We start from the raw sequence: 27,991 nt of genomic DNA on the forward strand, positions 1-27,991 counted from the left end.
TTTACAAAATTTTGTCATTACATAAAAAAAAAATTACTCCAATAACAAAAAGTTTAAAGCATATACAATACCTAATGTTAACACATTCGTTAAGATATGTTTTTGTATGTCCATATGATATACTGCAAGGAGGAAAAAAAACCCGATCAGTGTAGAGATAGATGGCTCTTTTCTCAGCCCGAGATATCAAGGAAACAGTTATTTTCCGGATATTATGCTGAGGTGAACTCAGAAAGAAAAGTCATCACGTCTCCGTCGGGACTCGAACCCAGGCCCTCTTGCATACCGGGCAAGCATGCTACCATCTACACCACTGGAGACATGACCCTGCCTTCCTTATTTGACACACTGTGGCGTAAGGCGCTGAAGTAGAGGCATTAGTAGCCTCTCTAGGAAGCCAGGGTCATGTCTCCAGTGGTGTAGATGGTAGCATGCTTGCCCGGTATGTAAGAGGGCCTGGGTTCGAGTCCTGGCGAAGACGTGATGACTTTTCTTTCCACGTTCACCTCAGCATAATATCCGGAAAATAACTGTTTCCTTACTATCAGTATAGTTAGCATGTTGCATTGAGAAAGTTTCATTGATAATTTGTTTTCTATGTCAATCGATGAAAGATTCACAGGAAACTGATTAACCTCGTTGATTAGTAAAAGCCTATGAAAATTTCTGACAATAACGTTATATTTAAAATTGATTTGGGAAGAGTTTTTATTATATTCTTTCCCATTCTTCAACCAGGGCCATCTTGAGAATATCATAGGCCCCCGGGCCAAGTGGTTTTTCAGAAACCTTACCTGGTACATCCTAGAAAATTTCAACCGGATCTCATTTTTGTGAGGCCCCCAGGCCGGGTAGGCCCATGCTTTAAGACAGCACTGTCCCTAAGATGCTTTCTATTATTTGAAAGAGGTGCAGGTTCTTACACTGAAATTGTCATGGTACGATATACTCCTGCTTGATGCTGGCAATTTCATTTGAACTTGTTTCAAATAAATGAATGAACTTGTGCTTTTTCAAAAGAGGACTGCTTGGAAACTTCCGGTAACAAATACTGCATCTGTGTGGCTCCTCCCCAGTGTGGACTCTTTTGTGAATGTTTAAACTGGTATTTTGAGAAAACGTTTTTCGGCAGATTTCACACTCGTATGGCTTTTCTCCAGTGTGTACTCTTTTGTGCATATTTAAATTGCTGCTGCTAGGAAATGTTTTGCCACAGATACCACACTTATGTGGCTTCTCTCCTGTGTGGATTCTTTTGTGCACATTCAAACCGCTACGCCAAGAAAATGTTTTACCACAAATATCACATTCGTGTGGCTTCTCCTCAGCATGGACTCTTTTGTGTCGGTTGAAACTGATAGAGTCAGAAAATACTTTGCTACAGATATCACACTGGTGTGACTTCTCTCCACTACGAACCCTGTTGTGCAAGTTTAAATCACGTATTCGAGTAAATTTTTTACCACAAATTTCACACTCGTATGGCTTCTCTCCAGTGTGGACAGTTCTGTGCACATTCAAATTGCTGCGGCTAGAAAATTTTTTATGACAGGTTTCACACTCATGTGGCTTCTCTCTTGTGTGGACTCTTTTGTGTCGGCTAAAAGTGCTAGGGTCAGAAAATGTTTTACCACACACATCACACTTGTGTGGTTTGTCTCCAGTGTGGACTCTTCTGTGAATGCTTAAACTGCTACTTCGAGAAAATGTTTTACGACAGATATCACACTTGTGTGGCTTCCCTCCCATGCGGACTCTTTTGTGCACGTTCAATTTGCTGCTGCTAGAAAACACTTTACTACAGATATCACACTAGAGTGACCTCTCTCCATTATAGACCCTGCTTGGGGATTTTAGACTGCCTTTTGCAAAAAAAGACGTTTTATCACAGATTTCCCACTGGAGCAGCTTTTAGAGCGTGTGGACTGCCGGATCAAAATGCTGGTGTCAGAAAACGTTTTATCACAATTATCATACGCATATGACTATGCGCATGTGTGGGATGTTTTTCACCACATTCACATCCAAGTGGCTCCTTTTCTTCATATGATATTTTTTATATAGATTTAAGATTTAAATTGCTGATGGAGAAACTGTTTTATCACAGATATGACACTGATGTGTGTTTTCTACAGTGCGGACATTTTAGTCTAATCTATTCATATATGGACAGTAATGCATTCAAATTCATTCTCTTCCATCAATGTTCTTCTGCCGCCTCCACACTCCTGTTAGTTTACTTCATTTTGAAATCAACAAGAAGCTATAGATTGTGTCTAAATTGTAACATAACTGGTATTACTTTCATCCACACCACCATCATTTGTGATCTTGCAGACGATTCATTCATACTCTGTTAAAGATGTGTTTGAATGTAAAGCAGACAACCAAATCTGCTATAGTTTCTACGACTCTTGTGTGTGAAGTTTGATGTTATTCCAAAACATTTCTCCGCATATCCTCTCGTAAAGATTAAGTTGTTTTATCTTGCAGATTATGATGGGAATCTTTGATTATCTGTGAAAGAAAAGAGCCATCATCATCACGAAGTCTAACTTTTTTCAACATCGCTCAATAGGTGGCAGCACTTCCATAGAACACAGTATCTGAAATTTAAAATGCTGACAATGAAAGAAAAAGATTTTGCATATTAGAGAATATGCAAGATTTGTTTCCACTGTGTCTGTGAAGCATGCATTTAGAAATTTGTAACTAAAAAAAAAAACCCAAAAGAATGCTTTGGTCATTTTCAGTCACTGCTAGGGTTACCAAATTCACAAACTGAAAAAGGAGGACGTCACTTATCCAAATTTTCCAATAGTATTCCGACCAATAATACCTGGCCACAACTAAAGCCTCTAAAGCAGAATCGCTAAAAAAAAGCAGGAACAGAAAAAATTCTGGGAATTTTGACAGCTATTGGTGAATGCATGTGGGAAAAAAACCACACAAAAACACTCATATCAATGAAGTAATACGTGTTTCAAAGCGGAGAAAGAAAATTTCCTCAGAAAAATAATTCCGGAAACCTGAAAAGGAAGACAAAAGCACAAATTTTTCTGAAACTTAGGAGGACGCTTGACATGATATAAGAAAAGGCGACGGTTGGTAACCCTAGTCACAGCATTGTACAGAAGTGCTGCCATCTATTGAGAGAGGTTAGAAAAAACATTCACAATGTTTTATTTTAATTTTTATGTACTACAGACTACACTGCTCAACACTAAATTTGTTCTGAAAGATATTTCAATGATTTCTGGGTGTATTGGGGCTATGGTGCCCTAAACATTCTGTGAACTACCCAAACGTTTTAAAAAGGGGAAGCTTTTTTTACCATCAGCAAGTGTGGGCAGATAATTTTTAGAAGTGTGCAGCGTGGGTATGTGGAAACACAGTTTATTGACAGTTCTGCAAAGTTTCAAGAAAGCACTGGTTTTCACCTTCCTGACACCAAAGCATACAAAGACAGAAGAAATTCAAGATTTACAGAAATACAAATACACGGCCACAACTGACAGAATGCCCAACGAGGTAGTAGAGAAAAGGATAACTTTCGCGAGCTGGATTCGAACCTTGGTCGTCAGGTTTGCAGTCCGATACACTGCCGCCGTGGTGGTCGAGTGGTCATAGTGACAGACTCACATCGCGGGGACCCGAGTTCGAGCCCCACTGTCACCACAGTGGTAGTCGGCTGAAGTTGGTTTTTCGTGGTTCCCAACTTCAAGGCGCAAATGCGAGTCGATCTCCCTGTTAAAAAGTCTCAGCCACAGAGAGCAACAGTACAAATATTTCAGTCACTACATATCACTCACTTCACTTCTGAGATATAGATGGCAGCACTGAAAAAATCGTACACAACACTAGATACGCACTCAGACTGTTAGGTGCACAACTCACTAGGTAGTAAATTGCCTATGGCGATAGACCTGAGTTGTGCTCGGTTTGAAAAAAAAAAGAAAGTCGATACACTATCACCTACACTAATTCGGTGGAAGATAACTTGCTATGTGCCATATTAGCACTGTCCCGTTTTTAGGAGAGCACCTCGCCTGGCCAACAACAGCTAATAAAAATGATGACAATAATGATTTAAACATCGAGTTGATGATGTAGAGAGTATCTGATTAGACTTTAATTATGACTAGTCGAGTTGAAAAAAAAAAAGATGGTTCAAGTTTAATTCTGTTAAACAGACTGATTTATTGGAATGTTTATGTGTCAAGTTCTATGTAACAATTAAATGACACTTGTACACTGCACATCTTCTTAAACATGTTGATTTTTAAACCGCTAAAACCTAAGTCAACTTATTCTAATGAAACTGAAGCAACTCGAGGACACTTACATAAAGCATTATTTATAATAATCTCACACTTGTAATATATTTTCAGCAATATATAATTTCCGTTCCCTCGTAATATTCATAATAAAAAAAAATTTATTTTTTTTCCCTTTTTCCACTGAAAACAAAGGGAAAAAAAAAATCAACGAAAATTATATATTGCGAATAATATACGAATTAATGTTTCCAAGTTTCATAGTCTGTTCTACTTGCCTAAAAAAAAGGTATAAATCATCAATACAAATTTTTTTCGGTTAAAAAACAGTGGGAATCAGTTTTTTTTTTATTTCCCGAAAATATAGGTTTGTGGATGACGTACTTTTTCTTCTCACCGATTCAAATACACAATCCACGATTCTTAAAGTAATCAACTTGGGACCAAGGTTTCTGATGACAATAACCACATGATAATTGTATTAGGAAACAGTCCCGTTTGTAAATACAGTGGCCATAAATCCTATTTAGTTGCATGGGTGTTGATAAAACGTTCTCCCCCCCCCATAATCGGTCACAAAATGTGTGTTCCAACTTTTTTTTATTCATTCCAAAAAGGGACTTTTTCCCCCTTTGAGTTTAAATGCTGCATTTCTGTTATTAAGTCATTGTGAGGCATAAGAATGAAACTAATGTTTTTTCCCGAACTACGCACACAATCATTTGATCATTTTTTCACATGAGGGCTAATTAGACAGGGACTTACAATTTATTGCCGATTTCGAACACAGCAGTGTTTTTTTATATTCACCGAGAGGTTGGTGTGGGACTCCCTGCTGTAGCAATATTTTTCCGTGGTCATGTCGCTCCCTATTGGGGTCGTTCAAGTATTACGTCATCATCAATGGGGGGGTTTCCGATTTGCTGACTTCTGATGACAAGTGGGGAGGGAGGGTTTGGATAACGTTTACGTCATCAACTACCTTTTATGAAAATATGAAATATTTTTAATGGCATCTTACTCGGTGCGCCAAAAACGAGAAAAACCTTTCGATAGTTTGTGGGCAATTGAAGTAACATTCCCCTATTGATAAGTACTCTAAAGAGCCACTTTAGTGATCTCAATGTTTCGCGGATCCAAGTGATCTGGAAATGTGTCCGAGCCACTTCAGTGCTCTGGAAATGTGTTTGGGCCACTTAAGTTCTCTGGAACTAGGCCATGCATTACTTAAACAATCTGAGAATGTGCCGCGGGTAATTTGAGTGATGTAGAACCGCACTGGGGACAAGTTAAGTGCTCTAAAACTATGTCACGTCACTTAAGGGATCTCTAAATGTGTTACGGATTGCTTAGATGTTCTGGAACTGTGTCTCGGGTCATTTAAGTGATCTGAAAATATGCCACAGGCCGCTTAAATGTTCTGGAGTTGTGTAATGTTACCAAATTGGGCCCCGTGGAAATCGTCCTTTATTCTAGTCATTGTTTTACCTTTGTCTCCGGGATCGACCGGTAGGATCGTGTGTCCACCGATTGGCCGCCAATTTGTCATGTTTTGTTGCCAGATTCAATATTATAATGTTTACGATATTTCCTTTTCTCATGAAACTATGTAGAGATAGTAATTAGATACAAGCTAATACCGCACCTTCAATGTTATGATTGGTTCTTCAGTGAGGCATTGTGGGAATGCTGCTATATAAAAGCCAGCTAGAGATGTGCTGACTTACGACTTCCTTGCTTACGACCGACCCAACGATTTAATCAGTAAGGCGTCACGCCCTGTCATGGTGTGAGCTAAGATCGTCTCATAAATACAATGAAGTTACAATAGTAGAAGTGTGCCTTGGCACTTAACCGTCTCATCGCATGTAAGGTTTAAACGCCGTCGTGATCCAGTGATCGGTTAGTGGCCAGACTGGCCACCCGTGGACCTTCATCTCCAGCTCCATGTGCAGTAGTTGAGCTTTCACCTCAACATGTGTGTTTACACCAAAACCGTCTGAAGCTGGTGCCGACGAGTCCTTGGGGCAGACACCTGGGAGTATCTACCGGACGATGTGATAACACGTGAAACCTGGACACGGCGGTGAGATCGATTCATATTACTGTTTCATTGTGACAATGAGAGAAAAGCCTAACTGTGATGAAACGTTAATTAATAGTTTAACATATAAAAAGCCTAATTGTGATAACGTTGATTAATGGTTTAACAATATAATTGAATAAATGTTATAGTTCTATCCGAAATTTGTCTATTTCATTGTTGTCATCCACTCAATGGTTACTGGGGGGAAAAATATTAAAGAACTGGGAGGTAACGACAACGATAGCGTAACAGTTGTACCACGGGACATTTAAGCGATCTGTAAATGTGCCGCTTAGTTCGTTTTTACAAAATTAGGTTTGAAGAGGGCAGGCCGCATCAAGTAACACCCAGAGCCATATTTGGTGCGCGGGCCACAGGCATTTATGCGATTTATCATTATAGGGCTAAGAGGGTGGGTCGCAATGAATTTATTAAAGATAAATTTTGCATTAACATAGCCTTCAAATAACATTGAAATTAACAGAAATTGATAATAACATATAAAGGTATTTTCTTCCGAAATTTTAATTTAAAAAAAATTATTTTTTATGCATTCAAAAAAATAAATTTTTGGTCGTGGGAAGGGGGCACGAGAGAGCCCCCCTATGCCCCCGTGTACGTCTCTGATCCCACCAATATGCGTTAGGTTTCAGAGAGGCAGAGCTGATGATGAAATTTTGCTGACAAGGGGGAGGAATGTAAAAAATGGCTAAAAATTTGCTTACGTAATACTTGAATGGCCCCATTCTGAAATTTCTTTTTGTGAAAGTAGAGGGCGGGGACGGGGAGTTACTGACTATAATACGAAAAGCTATAAGCCAGAGCTTTGTAGGCTAGAATATGGTCGAACTGTAGCTCACTTGTTGCCTCCTAGACGGCAGCACAAGTTCAAATACTTCGGGCTACGTTTTTGATTACTTTTGAAGATGATTTTGGCTGGAAATTTTTTAAGGACCTGGCAACTCTGATCTACTTAATCACCAAGGCTGAATACATAGACGGAGAGCAAAGAAACGAGGGGAGAGAGATCTGAGCAACGGAATCAAGCACACGAATTCCAATGCAACTGCGTATAGTGGGACGCACCAAAGCAGGGCGGGATCTCAGCGACAAGTGATAAGAGAGCAACACATTCAAGATATTTTGTTTTCGCTGTAGTTTCAATTGATTTTTAATAGAACCAAGCGGATTGAGAGTTTCTATTCGATACTCTCTGCTATATCAAATGTTCCTTGCTCGCGGCTACATTCTCATGTCACATCACTTTTCATTCGTTGCTTTGCTCGCTGCTTCACTATGTTCTTAGCCTTGGTGTGTGGACACTTTTCTGAACAATCAGTTAACTATTTAATGCGTGTAAACAAGTCTAAAGCCGGATTTTCCCAGGAGCAGGTTTCCTGTGTCGCGCGGAACGTGATCATCCGCACAACGCGACACGCCGTCCACTCACCTATAAGAAACGCAGTAGAATGTTTTCCTACAGAGCTCAAAACCGCTCACGAGGGCGCTTTAGGTCGGGCGTGATTGGCGGACTGCTTCTGGAGGAGTCAAATGCGTCGTGCCCCGAGCGTTTTGCCGATCTTCTCTTCATTGTTATGTTTTCTTTCGCTCCTCTTTTCAAGCCGGAGCGTGCAGACGACAGTAGCTGATGCCAGGGCCACATACTAAATAATCGCCTTGAGCTGATGCACCACGCGCGGAAACACAAACGCGTAGCGTGATTATGTAACACGTTTCTGCCGACGCGAAATGATCCAGTTCGGTTCACACACATGCGGCGCAAAACACCTAATCCTAGGAAAACCCAGCTTTAAGCAATACGTTACGACGACTCTACATGCATCTACTGACCTGTAATGAATGTGAACTTGACTACGAACGAACCCACTGAAGAAGGGATCCTAATTATATGCCGTGATGATTCCTACAGCGATCAAAATCATCGAGAGCACGATCTCAACCTTGGATCTCAACTGCAATGCTCGTCGGCTGTGACCAAAGTCAAGTTACCAGATAAACAAAGAATGAAGTTCGATATTTAGTTTTACGTATGCTGACTACATTTCCTCGAGAGAAATACGGGAAATTGGAATCCCAAATATGGGAATATACGGTACATCGCTAATTATTGCCAAGATTAACGCCACAAGTGCACAAAGTTGCCAAATATTGCTGAGTTACAGAAAAATCGCCATGGCTGGAAACAAAGCGTTACTGCAAATTGCAGTGTATTAAAATGAATTCCATGAAATAAAACGTTCAACTAGACAAATGTGGGAGATTAATGTTCTTATAGTTGTTGTAATTATCATAATACAATTTATGAGATGAAAAATAGTTTCAATCTTTGACTTCAATAAAGAATAAAAATCCTAGTAGGCGTCTTGTAAAAAACGAGGAAAACCGGGAGATTTTTGCAAAAAAAGTCAGGACGGCAAGAAAAAACGGGACGTATGATCACCCGAGTTTTACTGTTTTTCCTAGTTATTTTTTCAACGTGACGTTATCCCCTTTTCTATAAGCATTTCCAACTGAGCTGACCATATATTTTCACGGGAAAATGCGGTATATCACTTGATACGGGACATTTTCGGCAATGCGCATTGCCAAAAAACAATGTTGAAAGTATAGGCGCAGGAACCTAAGAGCTGAAACCATTTGAGGCCCCCCCCCCAATAATTTCTGAGAAAACAATGTGATGCACCTTGAACCCGCTTGAGCGCCGTATATAAGGGACGACCAGCAACTTTCAGCCCTCCAGAATGTTTTCTTCATGTCAGCGCCTTTGGCTGAAAGTGAACTAAATTGCTATATATTGCTGAAATCACTGAAAATTGTCAATGGCGGAAAATGAAAATTGCCGAGGATTACTATGAATTCTACAAACTAACACGTTCAACATGATAAGAATGAGAAATATATATTATTATAACTTAAATTTTTCAGTTGTAATGACGTAGCCACTGAGGTAGTCAGAGTAACGGACTCACATCGCGAGGTCTCGGGTTCGAACCCCACCGTCACCACAGTGGTGGTCGGCTAAAGTTGGTTTTCTGTGGTTTCCAACTTCGAGGTGGAAGCGAGGCGGTCTCCCCATTGGAAAGTCTCACCACAGCAACAGGCCCGCAAAACGATACAAATATCCAGTCATTACACTTCACTTTTGAACTATAGATGGCAGCACTGAAAGATCAGGCAACACTAACATACGCACTCAGACCGTTAGGTATACACACTTACACTTCCGGCACAACTCGCTAGGTAGTAAATCGCCCAGGACGATAGACCTGAATTGTGCTCGGTTTGAAAGAAAAGTTGTAATGAAGTATTATATAATTCCTGACTTGTGTGAAATAATTTCAATCTTGATTGAAATAAAGCAAAAGTGTCCAACTCGTGGCAAGCCATGGCAGGGCCGCAACTAGATGTTTGGTGTGCCGGGGCAAGAGCGCATTTTGGTACCCTCCATGTAATGCTGAAGGAGGGGCTGATTGGTGAAATCTACGCCCCCTCTGGTTCTGCGCCTGCGCACCAGACCCACCTGCAACCACGAAGTCGCGGCCCTGTGCCATGGTATCAGGAGCAGGGTCGTCTTAAGAGCATCATGGGGCCCCCCCAGGCCAAGTGATTTTTCTGACACCCTACCCGGCAAATTTTCTAACAATTCAACCCGCTCTAATTTTTCTGAGGCTCCTATTATCTTGAGGTGCCCGCATTAAGACGGCACTGATCAGGAGTGCCACGCGAATGCGTTTCTTCAAAACTGAAGAAATTCTATTCCATTTTTCATGAAGAAAATCTCTCCAACATTCAAACAATCCTTTTCTAATGAATGATGATCTTGTAGGCTGCTGTCAAACCTATATGTAGTATCGTAGGCCAGGACTATACAGAGTGAATCCGACCTACTGTGTCGAAAGAAAGGGGTTGAGAGATGAATCCAAGTTTAAGAATTAAAGCTGCAGAATTTCTTCAATGTAATTTATGGGGCCATAATTAATTTCAAAACATCCTAAATTATATGGATTGATGCAGTTGGATATTATAAGACAATATGGAGGCATTGATTTTCAGTTTCGTGATTGAGGAGATATAAATAAAAAGTTGAAATCAATGTTGTTGCATGAACATCCAGCTAAAAAGTAGGCCCGGCTAATTATTTTATATTTATTTTTCTGAGCTTCGTATCTGTAAAAGCGAACAATATTTTGAAAATCCAGAATTCAATTCAATTCTTGAATTAGTGATGTGGCAGAAAACACCACTAAATTTCTGCATTTCTATGGTAAAATCGGCATTTAACATTGATTTCTATGGGGATCAACCTGTGTGTCCCTCAAAGCGATGCTGATGATGATTATGATGCCTATTCAAAAAGTCTCATGGGGAAATTGCTAAGTGGGAACTGTGTTTTCACCAAGTCATGTGATTTCCTAACATTTAATGTTCACCCCGTCGCAACGGCTCGATGGCTGAGTTCCCAGGCACTGCATGTATAGTAAATTTTTAGATTAAAAAAACCTGCTGAAAGGAAAGAATTTCCGGCCAAGTGCAAGTTCTTGCCTTTCGGATGGGAGGAAGTTAAGGCAAACGGATTCCCCCCCCCCCCCTTGTTAGGAAACTCTTTTATTTCTTGGAAAAACGATGAATGTTTATTATCTATAAGTATCTCTGGAAGTAAGGGGTTGGGCTTCGGTGGAAGCGGTGATTTACTGTTCAAAATTTAGTAAAAGCCTGTTTAGCATTTTATCTATGATGGAGATGTTGGTTTTCATTAAAAAGCACTTCTGTGTTTCTTGGAAAAATTTCAATAACTTCCAACTGAGGAATAATGAACTTCAATAGAGGAATATCAATTAGCAAGGGAGACTCAATTATTGTTCACAATTGAGTGATACAGTCTTTTAGCATTTCATTCATTGTAGAGATGACCACCCACAAGAAGCATGTCTTGGAATTAAACACAAAAATATAGAGGTCATAGGGGCAAAAGAAAAGCGAAATTTAAGTGAAACAGATGTAGAATCTTTTTTCACAAACGTTACTGGTGGTTGATCACATTTTAACTACTTAAGTAGGTACACAATTTTTCAATTTTAAATATAAAAAAGTTTTCATTTTGAGAAAAGTAAGTGTTCATTTTATTGTTTATATAAAAATTGACACATTTTTAAGACAAATAAAATTTAATTGGTTGAATGGTCGATGCGTTTCGGCTCTGCAATGGAGAGCCATCATCAGGACCTTGTGGTCACGAATTCACACAAACGAGTCGTGGAGGGGTGATGTTTGTATCCGGTCATTCGGAGAGTTTGCCTTTGTATTTGCACGCCTTTGTAATTGGGGCACTATCTGTTGCAAAGTGTTGAAAATTCTGTCTTGACTGAGGTTAATAAAGCCTGTCCAAGCTGACCAATTCACATCCACAGACCACTCGGACGCAGCAAATACAAAGGCGAACTCTTCGGACGACCAGACATAAACATCACCCCTCCATGACTCATTTGTGTGAATTCTGACCACGAGTTCCTGATGACGGCTCTCCATTGTAGAACCGAAATGCGTCAACCATTTGATCAATTAAATTTTATTTGTCTTAAAAATGTGTCAATTTTTCTATAAATTAAAACCAGGCAAAGTTATAATTTTTGAGATAACATTCTATTGTTATTCAGGAGAACATTTTATATTGAAGTTTAACAATCAGCACATTAAATATGAGATTTCAAATATACAGTAATTTGAAATAGAAAACATGAAAAAAATTCAAAATAATAATATGCATGTGTGTTTGATATTCGTTGGTTTATTGTAGTTCGGGTATTATTCTCAAAATTTAAGTTTCGCAAGAAGACAGAGATATATAACTGCATGTATATTTTTGTGTGCACCTTTATAACATGGAAACCTGTCTGGAATAGAAAATAATTTCAGTCTCTTGACATTCTGTTTTATAGGACTGTTTTTATTCTGTTTTACAGACTTCACTGTAATTTTTAATTATGTCAACAGTGAAAAAATAATCCTCTCGTTACAAAAATACCTCTCAAAATTACTTTTCCTGATAACACTGCTTGCGCCTGCATGTTACAAAGCTCAATGTGTAATCGTTTTTACTGAAGATGTTTGTTCAAATATTAAAAGCACCGGTGTGGATTCTTTTATCCGATTGGATCATTTACTATGGGGGGGGGGGGGGGCAACTGTCTTACTACAATCATTGCACTTGTGTGGCTTTGACTTGATATGCATGCACTGCAAAATCCATACTCATATGTTGTTTTGCCTGATGTGGATTCTTCTATGAATTTCAAAAGTTTAGGAATAGGAAATATTTTCACAGCAGGAGCAACATTTGAAAGAATTTTATCTAGTGCACATGTTTCAAAGCATGCACCAAGTTCTGTTCCTTTTGAAGCGAACGCATAGCAAAAAGTTTATACAACAGAAGTCATCCTCGAATGGGTGTGTGTTCAAATTTTGTGTTTTCAGAGCAGCGGCATCTGAAAACCAATCATCATATGAGATGAGCAACTTTGCTGAACAGTTTTGTTACATTTGTGGCTCTTTGAATGGCAACATCTTGCAGTTGAATGCATTGTGATTGTTGGGTAGCAGTTTCTTGCAGTTGGATGAAAATCGTCTGAGGCTGAATGTATTTTGGCTGATCAGATGGGAAAAATGCACACACTCCAGAGTTATACTCAATTAGCTATTTGCCATTATGGCAGCTTTTAAGCTTGATAATATCAGATCTTGATGAAAATTTTTCAGCACAATCAACGCACTCAAGACTTCTCTCCAGTGTGGATTCTTTTTACGTGATTTTTCAAAATACATGCATGAGAAAACGTTTTATGGCAGAATTCACATTCATATGGCTTTTCGCCGGTGTGGATTCTTTTGTGACTGAGTAAAGCATATGCATTGGCAACTTTTTTACCACAAACATCGCACAGAAATCGTTTTTCCCCAGTGTGGATTCTTTTGTGCTTGGCTAAATCACCACTGCCAGAAAATTTTTTATCACAAACATCACACTGATATGGCTTTTCCCCGGTGTGAATTCTTTTGTGCTTGACTAAAGTACATGCAACAGAAAATTTTTTACCACAATAACTGCACTCATGTGGCTTTTCCCCGGTGTGTATTCTTTTGTGATAGTTCAAAGGACTGGATTGGGAAAATGTTTTATGACAGATTTCACACTCGTATGGTCTTTCCCCGGTGTGGATTCGTTTGTGAATTTCTAAAGCACTTGCATCTGAAAAATGTTTACCACAATCACTGCACTCCTTCCGATTTTCCCCGGTGTGGATTCTAATGTGCTTAGCTAAAGTGCTTGTGTCGGAAAATTTTTTACCACAATAACTGCACTCATGTGGCTTTTCCCCAGTATGTATTCTTTTGTGATTTGTCAAATGACTGGTTTGTGAAAACTTTTTATGACAGATTTCACACTCATATGGCTTTTCCCCAGTGTGAATCCTTTTATGCTTGACTAAAGTATTTGAAGCAGCAAATTTTTTACCACAATCACTGCATTCATATCGTTTTTCCCCGGTGTGGATTCTTTTATGCTTGGATAAACCACTTGTGCCAGAAAATGTTTTACCACAATCACTGCATTCATATCGCTTTTCCCCGGTGTGTATTCTTTTGTGATTTGTCACATGACTGGCTTGGGAAAATGCTTTATGGCAGATTTCACATTTATATGGCCTTTCGCCAGTGTGGATTATCTTGTGAATTTCTAAAGAACTTGCATCAGAAAAATTTTCACAGCAATCATTGCACTCATATTCTACTTCCCTGGTGTGAGTTTTTTTGTGAATGTTCAATTTAATTTCGCTCAGAAATCTTTTACTGCATATTTTACATTGATATCCATTGCATATACACCCATATTCATTACATATCACATATTCATTTTTTTCTTTTCCTAAAATTCCACCATTTTTGACTGAAAGAGTCGATTGAACGTCCTTGCTCATTTTTCCACATTGAACACTCTCATCATTTTGAAGAGAGCATGATGTGGAGGGTAAACAATAGTTGTGTATTGAAAAAATATATTCATAAGTCTTTGAGTTTTCTGTTTTTCTCATCTTTGAATGCGATAGTTGAGTTGTATCCTCACTGTGAATGTTCCTTACATGTGGATCATCAAGGTTCTCAGGAGTGATTGAGTAATCACGTTCATATGGCTTCTCCCCACTGTTGACTCTCTTATGCATGTTCAAATTAGGAGTGCATAAACTTTTACTGCTTGAGTCCCGTTCACATTGCTTTACCTCAGCATGAACAGTGCGCATGCTTTTAATTCGAAAAACCGATTGGACGCCTTTGCGTCTCTTCTCAGTTTGAACACTTGCATCCTTTTTCAAAGGAACCGGTGGAACAAATTTGTGCTTATGTAATGTAGAGCACAAAGAAATGCTTTGCACTGAAATGCCACGATTGCGTTTTTTTGAAGCTCTTGTTTCTGAATGCGGCTTCTGAGTGACATTGCAGACATTACTTCCATAGGAATTTTCCTCACTGAGGTCCTCATCAGTAATTGAATTCATGGTTGTATTGTTTGTGCTTTGTTTCTCCGTAGCTGACGATTCTTTTTCATTCGATAAAATTCAAGTTTTCATGAACGAGAAATTACTTACATACTTTTTTTATCTAGTCATTATCTTGAACACAAGTTACTGAAAAGCTAATATCATATGAAGTCTGAAAATTGAATATTCAAAAGTTGAACAGAATCCTCAGAAAATATATATTTCAAGATTAAATATAAGGATGCTTTTACTTGGACAAGATGTGTGGATCTCTTTATTCAAATTTTGTATAGAATAAAATGATTTTCTTAAAGCTCCTCAGGTACCTGGTGGTAAAAGGAACATTAATGTCAGTATGCTGAAAATATAACACATTTTTATACCATAGAAACTTCAATTTTATTTCATACAATATGAAAAATGATCACAATGGTGATATTGAAAGACTGAAGTTAAGAAGCCTTTCCATGAATGCAAAAACAATTCAAGTAACAAAATTAAAACATGTTGATGTTGACACTGATTTATCTACTTACGATTCTGTTAAATGCCCTATTTGCACAAAATTATGTACTCAAATGTTTTCTCCTTTTATTTTACATTGGTATTGTTGCTCATATTCAACTAACAACTAACAAGATGTCCTCTCTTGTAACATCTATGTACAGTTGGACCCGATTTAACAAACTCAGATTGAACAAATTCCACAATTTAATGAGTTTTCTTGAAATTCTGGCAAAAATAGAGGTCAAATCCCTATTTGAAAAATTAAAAAGCATGATATAACAAATATTTTTTAGCTATTCAATTTTTTTCTTATTTCTCGTCACCCAAAACCCCAAACCGAAAATTTGACTTCCCAGTAATAGGCCTTCAGCCCTTCTTTAGAGCAGGGTTGGCAAGTTTATGCCATGGGCGGAAAAACTGCAGTAAAAACCGTCCCGGCAAAAATTGATTTTACCCCCATTTATGCATGTGAGGCATTATTGTGCATTTGATTATTCTTCTAAATGCAACTAAGATAGTTTGGAAAACAAACTTTAATATACGGAATTAATTAATTTTCGAGTCTGTGAGTTTTTGCCATTGCTGAAAAAAAAACTGCAGTAAAAAAATGTCCCAAAAATAATGGGTTTTTCCCAATCACCAAAAATTGATACTTTATACATTTTTTTCTCTAGCATCATTTCAGAAAAAATTTTAATACAAAAAAGTGTTTGAAACACACCAACTCTGGTTTAAGAACTATATTAACATGATATATATAGTTTCTAAAATAGACAAAGCATAGCAATACCCTGAAGTTACGCATTTGTAGAGACCAGCAACAACCGTTTAAGTCAGGGTACATTTTTCTATAAGCTGGTATAATTAGGATACCATAGGTATTAATTAATTAGGACCAAACTTCACAAATAACACCTGTCATTTTCTTTCTTACTCTGACTATAATGCTATGGTACTCTCCTATGGGGCTTCATAAATTTAACTGAAGTTGTGACTACAATCAGGTTGGGTAAAAAAAGATTATTAAAATCTGTATTTGCACTCTAAAACCTGCACAAATGAAAGTTGTATGTTAAGTGCTTTGAATGTTTTGATAACACCTTGACCAATAGGAAAAAAATGAGCTGCTTATATTTGCAGGCAAGGAAACAAATTTCAGTCATTAGTTGGAGTTTATTGAAACTTTCAGACCAGTTGCATTGTTATCAAAGAGCAATACAGTCGACCCCCTGCATTTGCGGTTTTTTCTTCATTGAACTTTTTTTTCCCAACACTCAGCAATCGTCATTCATGTGTTTTGTTTACAAAATTTGAGTTGTACGTGTTTAGGATAGCTCATTTTTCTAGTGCTACTGATAATGTTTCGAAAAGACAAAAAAAAGTGAAAGGTTTACATGAAAAATTGGATATATTGACTATATATATGCTTGGAGAAAGTAAATCAATCGCTGCTGTTGCCCGCCATTATAGAATCAATGAATCTATGGTGAGACATATCAAGAAAAAAGAATCTGAAATTCACTTAGCCGAGGCTGTAGCTGCACCTATGGCAGCAAAAACTTTGCATTGCCTATGGGACCCGTGTGTTTCTCGTACAGAAAATGCTGTAAATGCTGTTTTTTTGTGGGTCAAGACTGCCATAGAAAAGGTATTGAAATTGATTGTAATATTATAAAAGTAAAGGCAAAAACATTTTACTCTTCTATAAAGGAAAGAGCTGGTAAAACGTCTATTTCATCAGAGCTTTATGCAAGTAAAGGTTGATTTCATAGGTTTAAGTAACGATTTTGATTACACAATGTAAAAAAATCACTGACGATCAAGCCTCTGCCGACCAGGATGCAGCTAGAAAATTTCCAAAGAAATTATAAAAGATATTGTCACGTTAGCGAAACAGGTGAGAGGAGGAGGATTCAATGATATGGATATAGAAGAAATTGAACAGCTAAATTAATAGAGATATTAACCAAAGAGGAATTAATGAAGCTGAGTGACTGCTCCTGAAACTGAAGCTGTACCAGATGAAGATCAAGATGAAGAAGTAGAAGACCAGTTCACCATGTGTAACATAGCGAAAGGGCTTCGCAACTTCAAATCAGCAATAGATTATTTTCATGACATAGATCCTTCTATGGTAAGTTCTTCACATGTAGAAAATTTAGAGGAAGCCTTGTCAACATATTCAAACATACTTGATGATATGAAGAAGAAACGGCAAACAGAAATCACAATGTTCTTTTAGAAAACATCTCCATCCTCTTTTACACATCCTACTACCCCTGCGTCACCCTGCTCTTCTCCTATGTTCAATAAACGAGATATACAAAAAAAACCTATGGTTTCGGTTATTCGCGGATTTCCATATTCGCAGTCACCTCTGGTGCAATGTTTACCTTGCATTCCCCAGTTCTTTATCAATTTTACCCTAGTGATCATTGAATGGATGACAATAATGAATGGAACAAGACTTTAGTTAAACTATAAATATTTAGGCCTATTCTATTAACTATTGGTATAACTTTAACAAAACAATTCTCATAATTAGCCCTTTCTCTCAGACATTACAATGAGACAACAAAAATAGAACGCCCTCATCCATCTCAATGTCCAGGTATTCGTGTATTAGTTTACATTGTCCAGAGGACAGTCCACGATGTCTCAGCCAATCAGTGGCACTCTCTACATCATGGCAGGAGACACCTCGACACCAGGTTCAGACAATCATACGTTGAGGCTACAGGTCAGTCACTGCGTAGAAAACTGGAGGCGGACGTCCAGGGGTAGCCGGTTTGGCCACTAACCAATCCGTAGGCGACGGGATCACGACAAGGTTGGACTATCACATGAAGTCAAGCGATGAGACGAGGGAGGTGCCAAAGGCACACCTTCCCAAATTTAACACATTGTTTTAACTGATCTGGCTCACACCTCAACAGGGCGTGACGCCTGAGTGATGAAGACAGGAAGTTAGTCGGAAGAAGTAGGTAGTTCGTGCAGATTTGTCTGGTTTTTATACAGAAGCGTTCCCACAATGCTTCATGAAAGAACCAATCACAAGGTCGAAGGTGCGGTATTGAGCTTGCGTCCAATTTACATAACCTCACGAGAGAAAAGGAAATAGTAAAAAATATAACACAGAATCTGGCAACCAAATATAACAAATTGGAGATCTGGCCAGGATCCACAACTCTCAGGCCTATTGCACATTGTATAAGCTCATGACATTATAGACCGTGAGATGGTCCTAGGACCCACCAACGGAGTGGAGGTAAAATATATTGCACATTTATATAACACTTTGCTGAACATTTACATTATATTGTACAATTAATTCGATATTGAGTTTGTACGACGACTGGACGCGGTTCCCACCGACGAGCCACGGGAACCCCCCCAGAGGAAAAGAGAAGGTAACTAGACAAGCCATTGGGATCTCTGACATGGATATAAACTGGAATTTATATGGGACGTTGGCAGCCCGACCTCTGGCCCCGTTCTCGCCCGACGGCCAGGAGACCCCACCCCCGACCGTCAGACTAAGCAAACTAACTGGCCCGAACCGGATCACCAATGAAAGCCTAGGGTGGTTTCCGGTAGCCAACAAATCCTGGGGGCTTAAACAAGATTAGATGAATATTGAGATTGTAAGAGATCCGAGGTCGTCATGTTACACCGGAACGTAATCCCCGCGAATACGAGGGGGGGGGGGCGACTGTACATTAAACAAAATGTTTTTAAAACTTGGTGTTGGACTTCATGTATAAAATTGTGACCCTCTCTGTGAAAAATGGTGAATACCAAACAAGCCTCGGGTCTGCATTCTAAAATCCCCACAAAGTTTTCATCTTTACACAATGTAAACTTTCAAAAATTGGTACAATTTTCTGATAATATACATGATAATAATATTCTGATAATATATATGATAATAATATTCTGATAATATATATGATAATAATATTCTGATAATATATATGATAATAATATTCTGATAATATATATGATAATATTCTGATAATATATATAATAATATTCTGATAATATATATAATAATATTCTGATAATATATATAATAATATTCTGATCGAATAAAATAATTTTTTTACTTGACTATAATTTAATGATCTCTACTATCTAAACAATAATCCAGTGATTATGCTTGAATTTCAGAAATGCACATTTTTCACACAAAATCATGTAACTCTGAAATCACGCCACTCAGGGTATTACCAAACAGTGAAATCTCATCACAATGATGATTGATATAACAATAAACACCACTACATTTTTCTTGATCCATAGAGTATCAAGATCATACAGTATATTACATCAAGATCTCACTGTATTGGGGTTGGCATGTTTTTGCCATAGGTGGAAATAATCAGGGTAAAAAAACTGTCCCTCCAAAAAAAGATTATTTCCCCATCTATCTATGTATGAATGTTAGGCATTGTTATGCATTTATTTTTCCATTTATTATGCAAATGACATAGTTTTAAACTCAAATTTTGGTTAAATTATCAATAACTTTTAGGGTTGGCAAGTTTTTGCTGTAGCTGGTAAAAACTAGAATAAAAAACATCCTGACAAAAATGCCAAGTATAAAGCAAATCTATACTTTCCACATTAGTTTATGTCTAGTCTCAATAGCAAGAAAAAATTGATGCAAAAAATTGTATATTGTTTTAATGACTCTTCACCTCTAGTAAACTATAATAGATTATTCCTACAGGTTGTTGCAATGAAATGATAGCTATAACGAAGCATAGACCTGTATCTCCATTTATTTGTTCAAAAATTTATTTTCTACCAGATCAGTTCTCAATACAGTTGAATCTTGTTTCAACGAATACCGTTATAGCAAAAATCTCGTTCTTAACAAACACTTTTTAAATCCCCCAGATAAGTTTAGGAGGAAACAATGCAAAAAAACCTGGAATTCCTTTCTAACAAAATTTTGTTATAACAAAGTGATTTCTCCGGTCTCTTGGAGTTTGGTATAATCGGATTAGACTGTAAAACAGTGTAAAGTTGATTGTTGTGATGATTTCAAGTCTCAGTTACATATACTACACATTAAGTCAAATGTTTTTTTCCATAAAATCATTTTTGCCAGTTTTTGCTACTGGCAAAATGCCCAACCCTGCTTTAGAGTCAAACCAACAAAGGGAAGAACAGGAATCTGTTTCCTTTTTGAGTGAAGGAGAGAATAAAGCCATTCAGAATGTCCATGAAAAGGTTTCAGCAATCGGTGTAACACCAATACCATAAAAATTGTGCTGTGCGCATGTTTAGATTTTAGTAAAAATAATAATAAAGTTACTTCAAGTAAGTGTTCTCTGTCTTGACACGTAAAAAATGAGACGAGAAAACATTTTTTGATTAGTAAAAAAAATGGCAATTTCGACTGAATTTGATAAAACATTGCAATCAAGAAATCTTTCCATTTGTATCCTCGCAATGCAAGTCTAATAATTAATACTATATAATGCATTGCCAATAAAAAAAATATGGTTGTCTTGTTCCAAGTATGACAAGCTTCTTCACTTATCCAACTATGTTTATTGTACTTCTTTTTAAACGTGTCTATTGTGTTAGAATCCACAACCCTGGGGGTAAGGGGGGGGGGGTCATTCAACTATTTCATCAGTATCGATTGGGGGGGGGGGTTTGATTTGCTGACAAAGGGGGAAAGCAGTTTGAATAATTCTTATGTCATCAACCACCCTTTATGGAAATATGAAATATTCTTTATGGCATCTTACTCGGTGCGCCAAAAATGAGAAAAACCTTTGGATAGCTTATGGGCAGCTGAACTAATATTCTCCCTATTGATAAGTCCCCTACAGAGCCACTTTAGTGACCTCTAAATGTTTTGTGGATCTAAGTGATATGGAAATGCACTTTGGCCGCTTAAAAGCCATGGAGAACTGTGCCACACATCACTCAAGTGATCCATAATTATGGCGTGAATCACTTAAATAATCTGAGAATGGGCCGCGGGTAACTTGAGTGATTTAGAATTGCACTGGGGGCCGCTTAAGTGGTCTAAAACTATGCCACATGTCACTCAAGGGATCTCTAAATGTGATCGCTCAAGTGATCTAAAAATGTGCCACAGGCTGCATAAATGCTCTGGAATTAAACCACGAGTCACTTAAGCAATCTGTAAATATACAGCTTAGTTCATACTTACAAAATTAGGGCAGGCCGCATCAGATAATCCCCAAGGCCATATTTGGTCCTTGGGCCAATGGCCTTTATGCAATTTACCATATATGGCTTAAAGGGTGGGTCGCAATGAATTTATTAAAGATAAATTTTGAGTTCTTACCCTTGAAATAGCATTGAAATTAACAGAAATTGATTATTATAACATATAAAGGTATTTTCAATTTTTTTTAAAATTTTTACATTGAAAATTTTTTTTTTTATCTGGGGAGGTGCAAAAGCCCCCCTTGCGCCCCCCCCCCCGCATACGTTTATAATCCCACCAATATGCAGTCGGTGGTGGGGGCAGTGCTGACGAAATTTTGATGACAATGGGAGGGGAGAGGGGGCCAAAAATGGGTAAAAATTTGTTGACGTAATACTTGAACAGCCCCTAGGAGATTATAAATTCGAGAACTTTCTTGAGGTGACCATAAAAGACAGAGCAAAATCCTTGACGGCTGGTCGGTCAATTGGGACCCTGGGCTTCAAGTCAAACAAAAGCACCAGAAATTGTTCAACATTTCTTCATCGACACTAAAAAATTCAAGATTTTAATAAATTATTCAGCTTAGGAGACCTTTTATGGTTCCCAACTTCAAGGTGCGAATGCAAGCCGATTTCCCAGTTAAAAAGTCTCGCCACAGACAGCCACAGGCCTACAACAGTAAAATCTTTCTTCAATCATTACACTTCACTCATAATTCGAAAAATAAGAGGCAGATGACAGCACTATAACCAGTAGTGTATTTACAGGGGGACTAAGCAGGCTATAGCCAAGGGCGGCAAATTTTGGAGTATAGAAAGAGGAAGGAAAGAGATAACATTTTTCTAAATTCACGTTTCGTGAACGTGTGGATCATTTCTATTGCAAATAATATACGGGGTGATTATAAAAAAACTATCCCGACATATGGGCCCACTAACTATCATACCACTCACAGAAACTGAATGAAATGTTGGCATAAGGTATTTTGAGGTATGCGCTCAAGAATGATATGGAAAACAACAGTGTCACTCTAACAGTTACGGTTACAGTGAGAAAATTTCGAAAATATCAAATGGCAACACCAAGTTTTTTGTATTGGAATGCGATCTCCATGCTGAAAAACACTAAATAGCGTTGGAATGGCACCTGTAGCACGAAAATCCCCGGAGCTAGGCAAGGAAAAAGGACTTTGCCGTGCACCAGAGCATTAATGTTCATTTCATTCGTCACAGCGTTTCTTCGGCTGAGATCCCAGCCTGATTAGTCCTCCACAAGGTCATGTGGAAAATTTGTGAAACGCAATAAAATGCTTTATTTTATGCTGCTTCTCTGTCCTTATTGGTTGTCCTCACTTTTAGCCTATCTACCGCCGGTGATTTTCATGCTACAGTTGTCGTTAGTTAAGCTCAATTTTTTTATTAATAATTTTTCAAATAAATGTTGTTCATAATATTTTCATAACATCGGTTTCTTCCCCCCCCCCCACAGGTGAAATTTAGTGAATTAATACATATTTATAAAGTATTTTAAGAATACTAAAGGTTTTATTGTAAGGCTATTTCTAGAGATATGTCAGAGTGTTAAATTTTTTTTTAGAAATTGTCAAAATTCTCTTCTTACTGGCTGGTATTTTCGTTACTGGGCAACTACATCAAACTGAAAAGTAAAAATGCCCGAATAAAAAAATAGATGTTATTTGCATATGCGGGTATATATGAGGGAATTTTTATGGAGCAGATGCAGTATGGTCCGCCACAACAGTGGCAACTTTTTCCTCGCGATAATCCGCCAAGACCTTCATAATAGGGCTCTGGGTTGCCGTATATTTTAACATCTTTCAAGCTTTCGCTTTGTGATACTAGGTGGCGCTAGCTTCGGCAAACAGGATTTTTCTTTTGTTCATCATGTTTTTTAAAATAATTCCAAACAGCCATTTTTCCATTTCGAGTAAGTCTCTTGGATTATACACTGCTGGCCACCGTAAATGCAACACCCTGAAGGAAGCATGCAAATAATATGAAATTTACAACATGCATTAGCGGAGGTGAGATATGCAAATGATTAGAATTTCAGCGCAGACGCACATCACGTGCGCCTGTGGCACCACTTCAAAGCGCTATTTAAGGCTAGGAGATTTGGACGATTTGAAGTACGGCAATTGTGTTTTTCTTGTGGTTTTTTTCAAAAAAACGATCAATTATGCCTTGTAGAAAACAGTGATCATCTTTTGATCAAGTATCCGAGTTCGACAGAGGAAGGATAGTGGCCTACCGAGATTGTGGATTATCTTTCAGGGAAATCGGTAGTCGTGTTGGACGAAACCAAACAACTGTAATGCGGATATGTGATCGTTGGATGCAGGAGGGTACGACGGACCGACGTGTTCGATCGCATCCACACAGTGCACCACTTCACGTGATGACAGGCGTATTGTGCGTATGGCAGTGACGGATCGCTCAGCCACATCACGAACCATAGTACAGCATATTCAGTCTGTACCGCATCATCCAGTGTCTGCGCGTACCATTCGACGCCGTTTACAGCAGAGTGGTCTGTCCGCAAGACGTCCATTGCTTCGTCTACCCTTGACGCAGAACCACAGACGTCTCCGCCGCCAATGGTGCGATGAAAGAAGGATGTGGACGGCACAATGGAATGAAATTGTCTTTACTGACGAGTCACGCTTCTGTCTGCAACACCACGATGGTCGGATTCGAGTCTGGAGACACCGTGGAGAGAGGATGCTGAACAGCTGCGTTATGCACCGCCACACTGGTCCTGCACCGGCTATTATGGTATGGGGCGGTATTGGATATCACTCTCGCACTCCTCTAGTACGCATTGCCGGTACTTTAAAAAGCCAGCGCTACATCTCCGAGGTGTTGGAGCCAGTTGTCCTTCCTTACCTTCAGGGCTTGCCCACAGCCATATTTCAACAGGATAATGCGCGACCACACGTGGCACGCATTGTCCAAAGGTTCTTCGTCAATCGCCAGATTGAATTGCTTCCCTAGCCAGCTCGCTCTCCGGATCTTTCGCCGATAGAAAACATGTGGTCCATGGTTGCTCAACGATTGACCCAGATTACATCCCCAGCTGCCACACCAAATCAACTTTGGCAACGCGTGGAAGCTGCTTGGTCTGCTGTACCCCAAGAACACATCCAAAGTCTCTTTGAATCAATGCCGAGGCGTGTGGCAGCGGTGATCTCCAACAATGGCGGCTACTCTGGCTACTGATTTTGGCAGGAACCACACTTCACAGAAGTCTATAAATTTAATCATTTGATGCTTGGTCAACATGTTATCTACAAAATAAATATTGTTGCGATATCTCTTGTCTTTCTTGGTGTTGCAATTTGGGTGGCCAGCAGTGTAATTTCTTCTGTAGCTCGCGTCATTTGGATTATTATCTACTGGTCACGTTGTATCATACTGTTTTATCATTTCGTTGTATTTATTACTTATTCATCCATTGTCATGCCTTCTGTCTTATCGGTTTATTATTTAAAATGAACTTAGAGAATTTTTCTTGCCCGGAACTCCTTATGCCCTGGTCTGTTTATTATTAAAAAAAGGATCCGGGTTTTAATTTTTAATACATAGAATATTTATTTATTTAACATGCCCGGAACTCCTTATGCCCTGGTCTGTTTATTATTAAAAAAAGGATCCGGGTTTTAATTTTTAATACATAGAATATTTATTTATTTAACATGCCCGGAACTCCTTATGCCCTGGTCTGTTTATTAAAAAAAGGATCCGGGTTTCAATTTTTAATACATAGAATATTTATTTATTTAACATGCCCAGAACTCCTTATGCCCTGGTCTGTTTATTATTAAAAAAAGGGTCCGGGTTTTAGTTTTTAATACATAGAATATTTATTTATTTAACATGCCCGGAACTCCTTATGCCCTGGTCTGTTTATTATTAAAAAAAGGATCCGGGTTTTAATTTTTAATACATAGAATATTTATTTATTTAACATACCCGGAACTCCTTATGCCCGATCTGTTTAGTAAAAAATTGGTGTAGGTTTAATTTTTTTTAACTGATATTTTTCCTATTCTGGGGTGTTTAATGCATATTATGGCATTTATAAGTGCATATTTGCATATTTTTAGAGCATATTTTGCATTTTTAAGTGCATGTTTGCATATTTTTAGAGCATATTTTGCATTTTTAAGTGCATATTTGCATATTTTTAGAGCATATTTTGCCACTTTTTCAGTGCATATAATCCGGGCTCTAATTACTGCCCTTTAATCTACATAAAAGTAGTGTTTTGTTATTCAATGAACGAAAGGGTATACATACATCTACTGACCTGTACTTCAAATAGACCAGAATGAATCCGTTCAAGGATCTAGAAAGTTTGCGCAAGCCGGGATCCTAATTGAATCCCTTGATGGCCGATTAGGACCGATAAATTTTTATTCATAAATTTTACGATAGATTTTTTACTATACGGAACATGGTCGACCTTGACTCAATTGAACAACCAGCGTTGCCAGATGCTTGAAAAATCTTCCATCCAAAAATCATCTTCAAAAGTAACCAGAACACTTGTACTGTCATCTGGGAAACAACACAGGAACCACCGTGTCACGATAATCTAGCCTTCAAAATGCGGTTGTTTATAGTTACTACTTAGACTAACCATATTTGTACTAGAAAAATACGGGAAATCGGGCTCAGAAATACGGGTCATTGCCAATTATCGCCAAAAATTATGCCAAAAGTAAGCAAGTTCCCTATCGAGGGAAATAAAGCTCCACTTCAAACTTTTGTGCATTAAAAAACAAAAAAGAAAATCATTGCAAATGTGCGCGAGATGAATATTCTTGCATGTGTGTGTGTTTGTAGTCGTAATCACACACACAATACACACCGTAATGTAATACAGTCAAATCCCGTTATAACGAACTTCAAGAGACCGGAGAAATCACTTCGTTGTAACGGAATTCCAGGTTTTTGTATTGTTTTTATGTGAACTTATCTGGTGGATTAGAAAAGTGTTCGTTAAAACGAGATTCCCGTCCTGTGGCGGGTCCGCAATGGAAGTTCGTGGGGGTGGTCTCCCTTCGCGGGGCGTGTTGGGGCGCTGTGGGCCACACCGGCGGGGCCTTGTCGCGGGTGTCGGGAGGTTGGTCCGAACCGGATGTGCTTTCCCGGCCGGCTTGCAGATTTGAGTTTTCGTTGGCACGCCCACGATCTCACGATCAATGAGCTTATATCACAAAAGCGACAGAGCCTGGGCGTGCTCGGTTCTAAACTAAACTGAGATTTTCGCTATAACGGTATTCGACTGTATCTAAGTTGGAAAGACAGTTTCAGTCATTCATTTGAAGAATAAAAAGTCAAGTAGTCAAATATGACATCCATATTTATTATGAGCATCTTTTCCTCAGCCACCTCGTTGGGAATTTTGCCTGTTGTGGCGTTGTATTTGTATAAGTTGGCTTCTTTGGAAATACGCGAAAAATCGGATCATTTTCGCAAAAATGTCGGGACAGTGAAAAAACAGATAAACCGGGATTGCCACAGGAAATATGCAACGTATTGTCACCTTAGTTATTCTCTTAATTATAGGCCCCCCAAAAAGAGAGAGGAAAAAAAATGAATATACAGTAGAACCTCTCGATAACGGACACCCATGTGACCAAAACTTTTGTCCGCTAATGGGGAGTGTCCGCTATAGGGAAGATACAATCTACAGTAGAACCTCGTTTATACACCTTTGACATTTATTACGTTTGGCTTCGGTCGCAATTGGTTCCTATGGGCGTAAAAATGATACACCAGAGAGTTATGCTTATCGTTTCGGTATGAAGAAAGTTTGATTAAATTTCACTACATTTATCATTTACCGGCGATTATGCATAATTCCAAGTTAAAGTTGGAAAATCTGATAAATATATAAAAATTTCTAATTTTTTTCTCTTCATTAAACGAATTAATTGTGTTTTCCAGTGCATGATACGTTCACTACATATATTTTGCAACAAAAAATTAAATTAAAATAAGTATAAAGAAAGAATAAACACATTCATAAAAACATTATCAGTTATGTTGGCTGTCTTCACACGTATCAACATGTGCAAACAAAACCAACATTATCCGAGGATAATGTCACTCTCCGCTATCCATACGCTGGACCGTCTTAAAAGCATCATGGGCCAAGTCATTTTTCTGAGACCCTAACTGACAAATTCTCGAAAAGTTCAACTAATTCTTGTTTTTCTGAGGCCCCGGGCCGTGCCCGTGTGGGTCCATGGGTTAAGATGGCACTGTCCATGCAAGGGTTTTTGAAAGCTGGCTGATAAGAATATATTTTGGAAAGAGAAAATTCAACTGCCCCTGCGGGG

The 27,991-nt window shown here is 38.4% G+C and overlaps 1 protein-coding gene across 5 annotated transcripts; it reads right to left on the reverse strand.

Annotated features, from left to right (window-relative positions):
• LOC149068459 (uncharacterized) lies at positions 1-26,111 on the reverse strand. 5 transcript variants are annotated; one of them, XR_016195247.1, is made up of 3 exons: positions 25,941-26,087; positions 15,167-15,241; positions 1-2,517 (listed from the first exon to the last, which is right to left on the reverse strand). XR_016195247.1 is itself a non-coding variant. In XM_089251944.1 (2 exons), exon 2 carries the CDS (start codon positions 14,931-14,933, stop codon positions 13,152-13,154), a length of 1,782 nt encoding a protein of 593 aa, XP_089108070.1. In that variant the 5' UTR covers positions 14,934-15,241; positions 25,941-26,111; the 3' UTR covers positions 12,555-13,151. The 5 variants fall into 5 exon arrangements, 2 of the variants coding, with proteins under 2 accessions (XP_089108070.1, XP_089108071.1); XR_016195246.1 differs by lacking the exon at positions 1-2,517 and adding an exon at positions 11,999-12,275; XR_016195245.1 differs by lacking the exons at positions 15,167-15,241; positions 25,941-26,087 and adding an exon at positions 8,215-8,359.
• Between the last annotated feature and the right edge of the window lie 1,880 nt (positions 26,112-27,991).

The sequence above is a fragment of the Pholcus phalangioides genome, unplaced genomic scaffold, assembly GCF_987345545.1.
Source record: "Pholcus phalangioides strain wild (caught in Gottingen) unplaced genomic scaffold, Ppha-v1.0 ptg000027l_1, whole genome shotgun sequence".
Lineage (NCBI taxonomy): Eukaryota > Metazoa > Arthropoda > Arachnida > Araneae > Pholcidae > Pholcus > Pholcus phalangioides.

Bases quoted from the DNA above. Each gene is read 5' to 3' on its own strand.
- LOC149068459 (XM_089251944.1), bottom strand. From the start codon at position 14,933: ATGAATTCAATTACTGATGAGGACCTCAGTGAGGAAAATTCCTATGGA.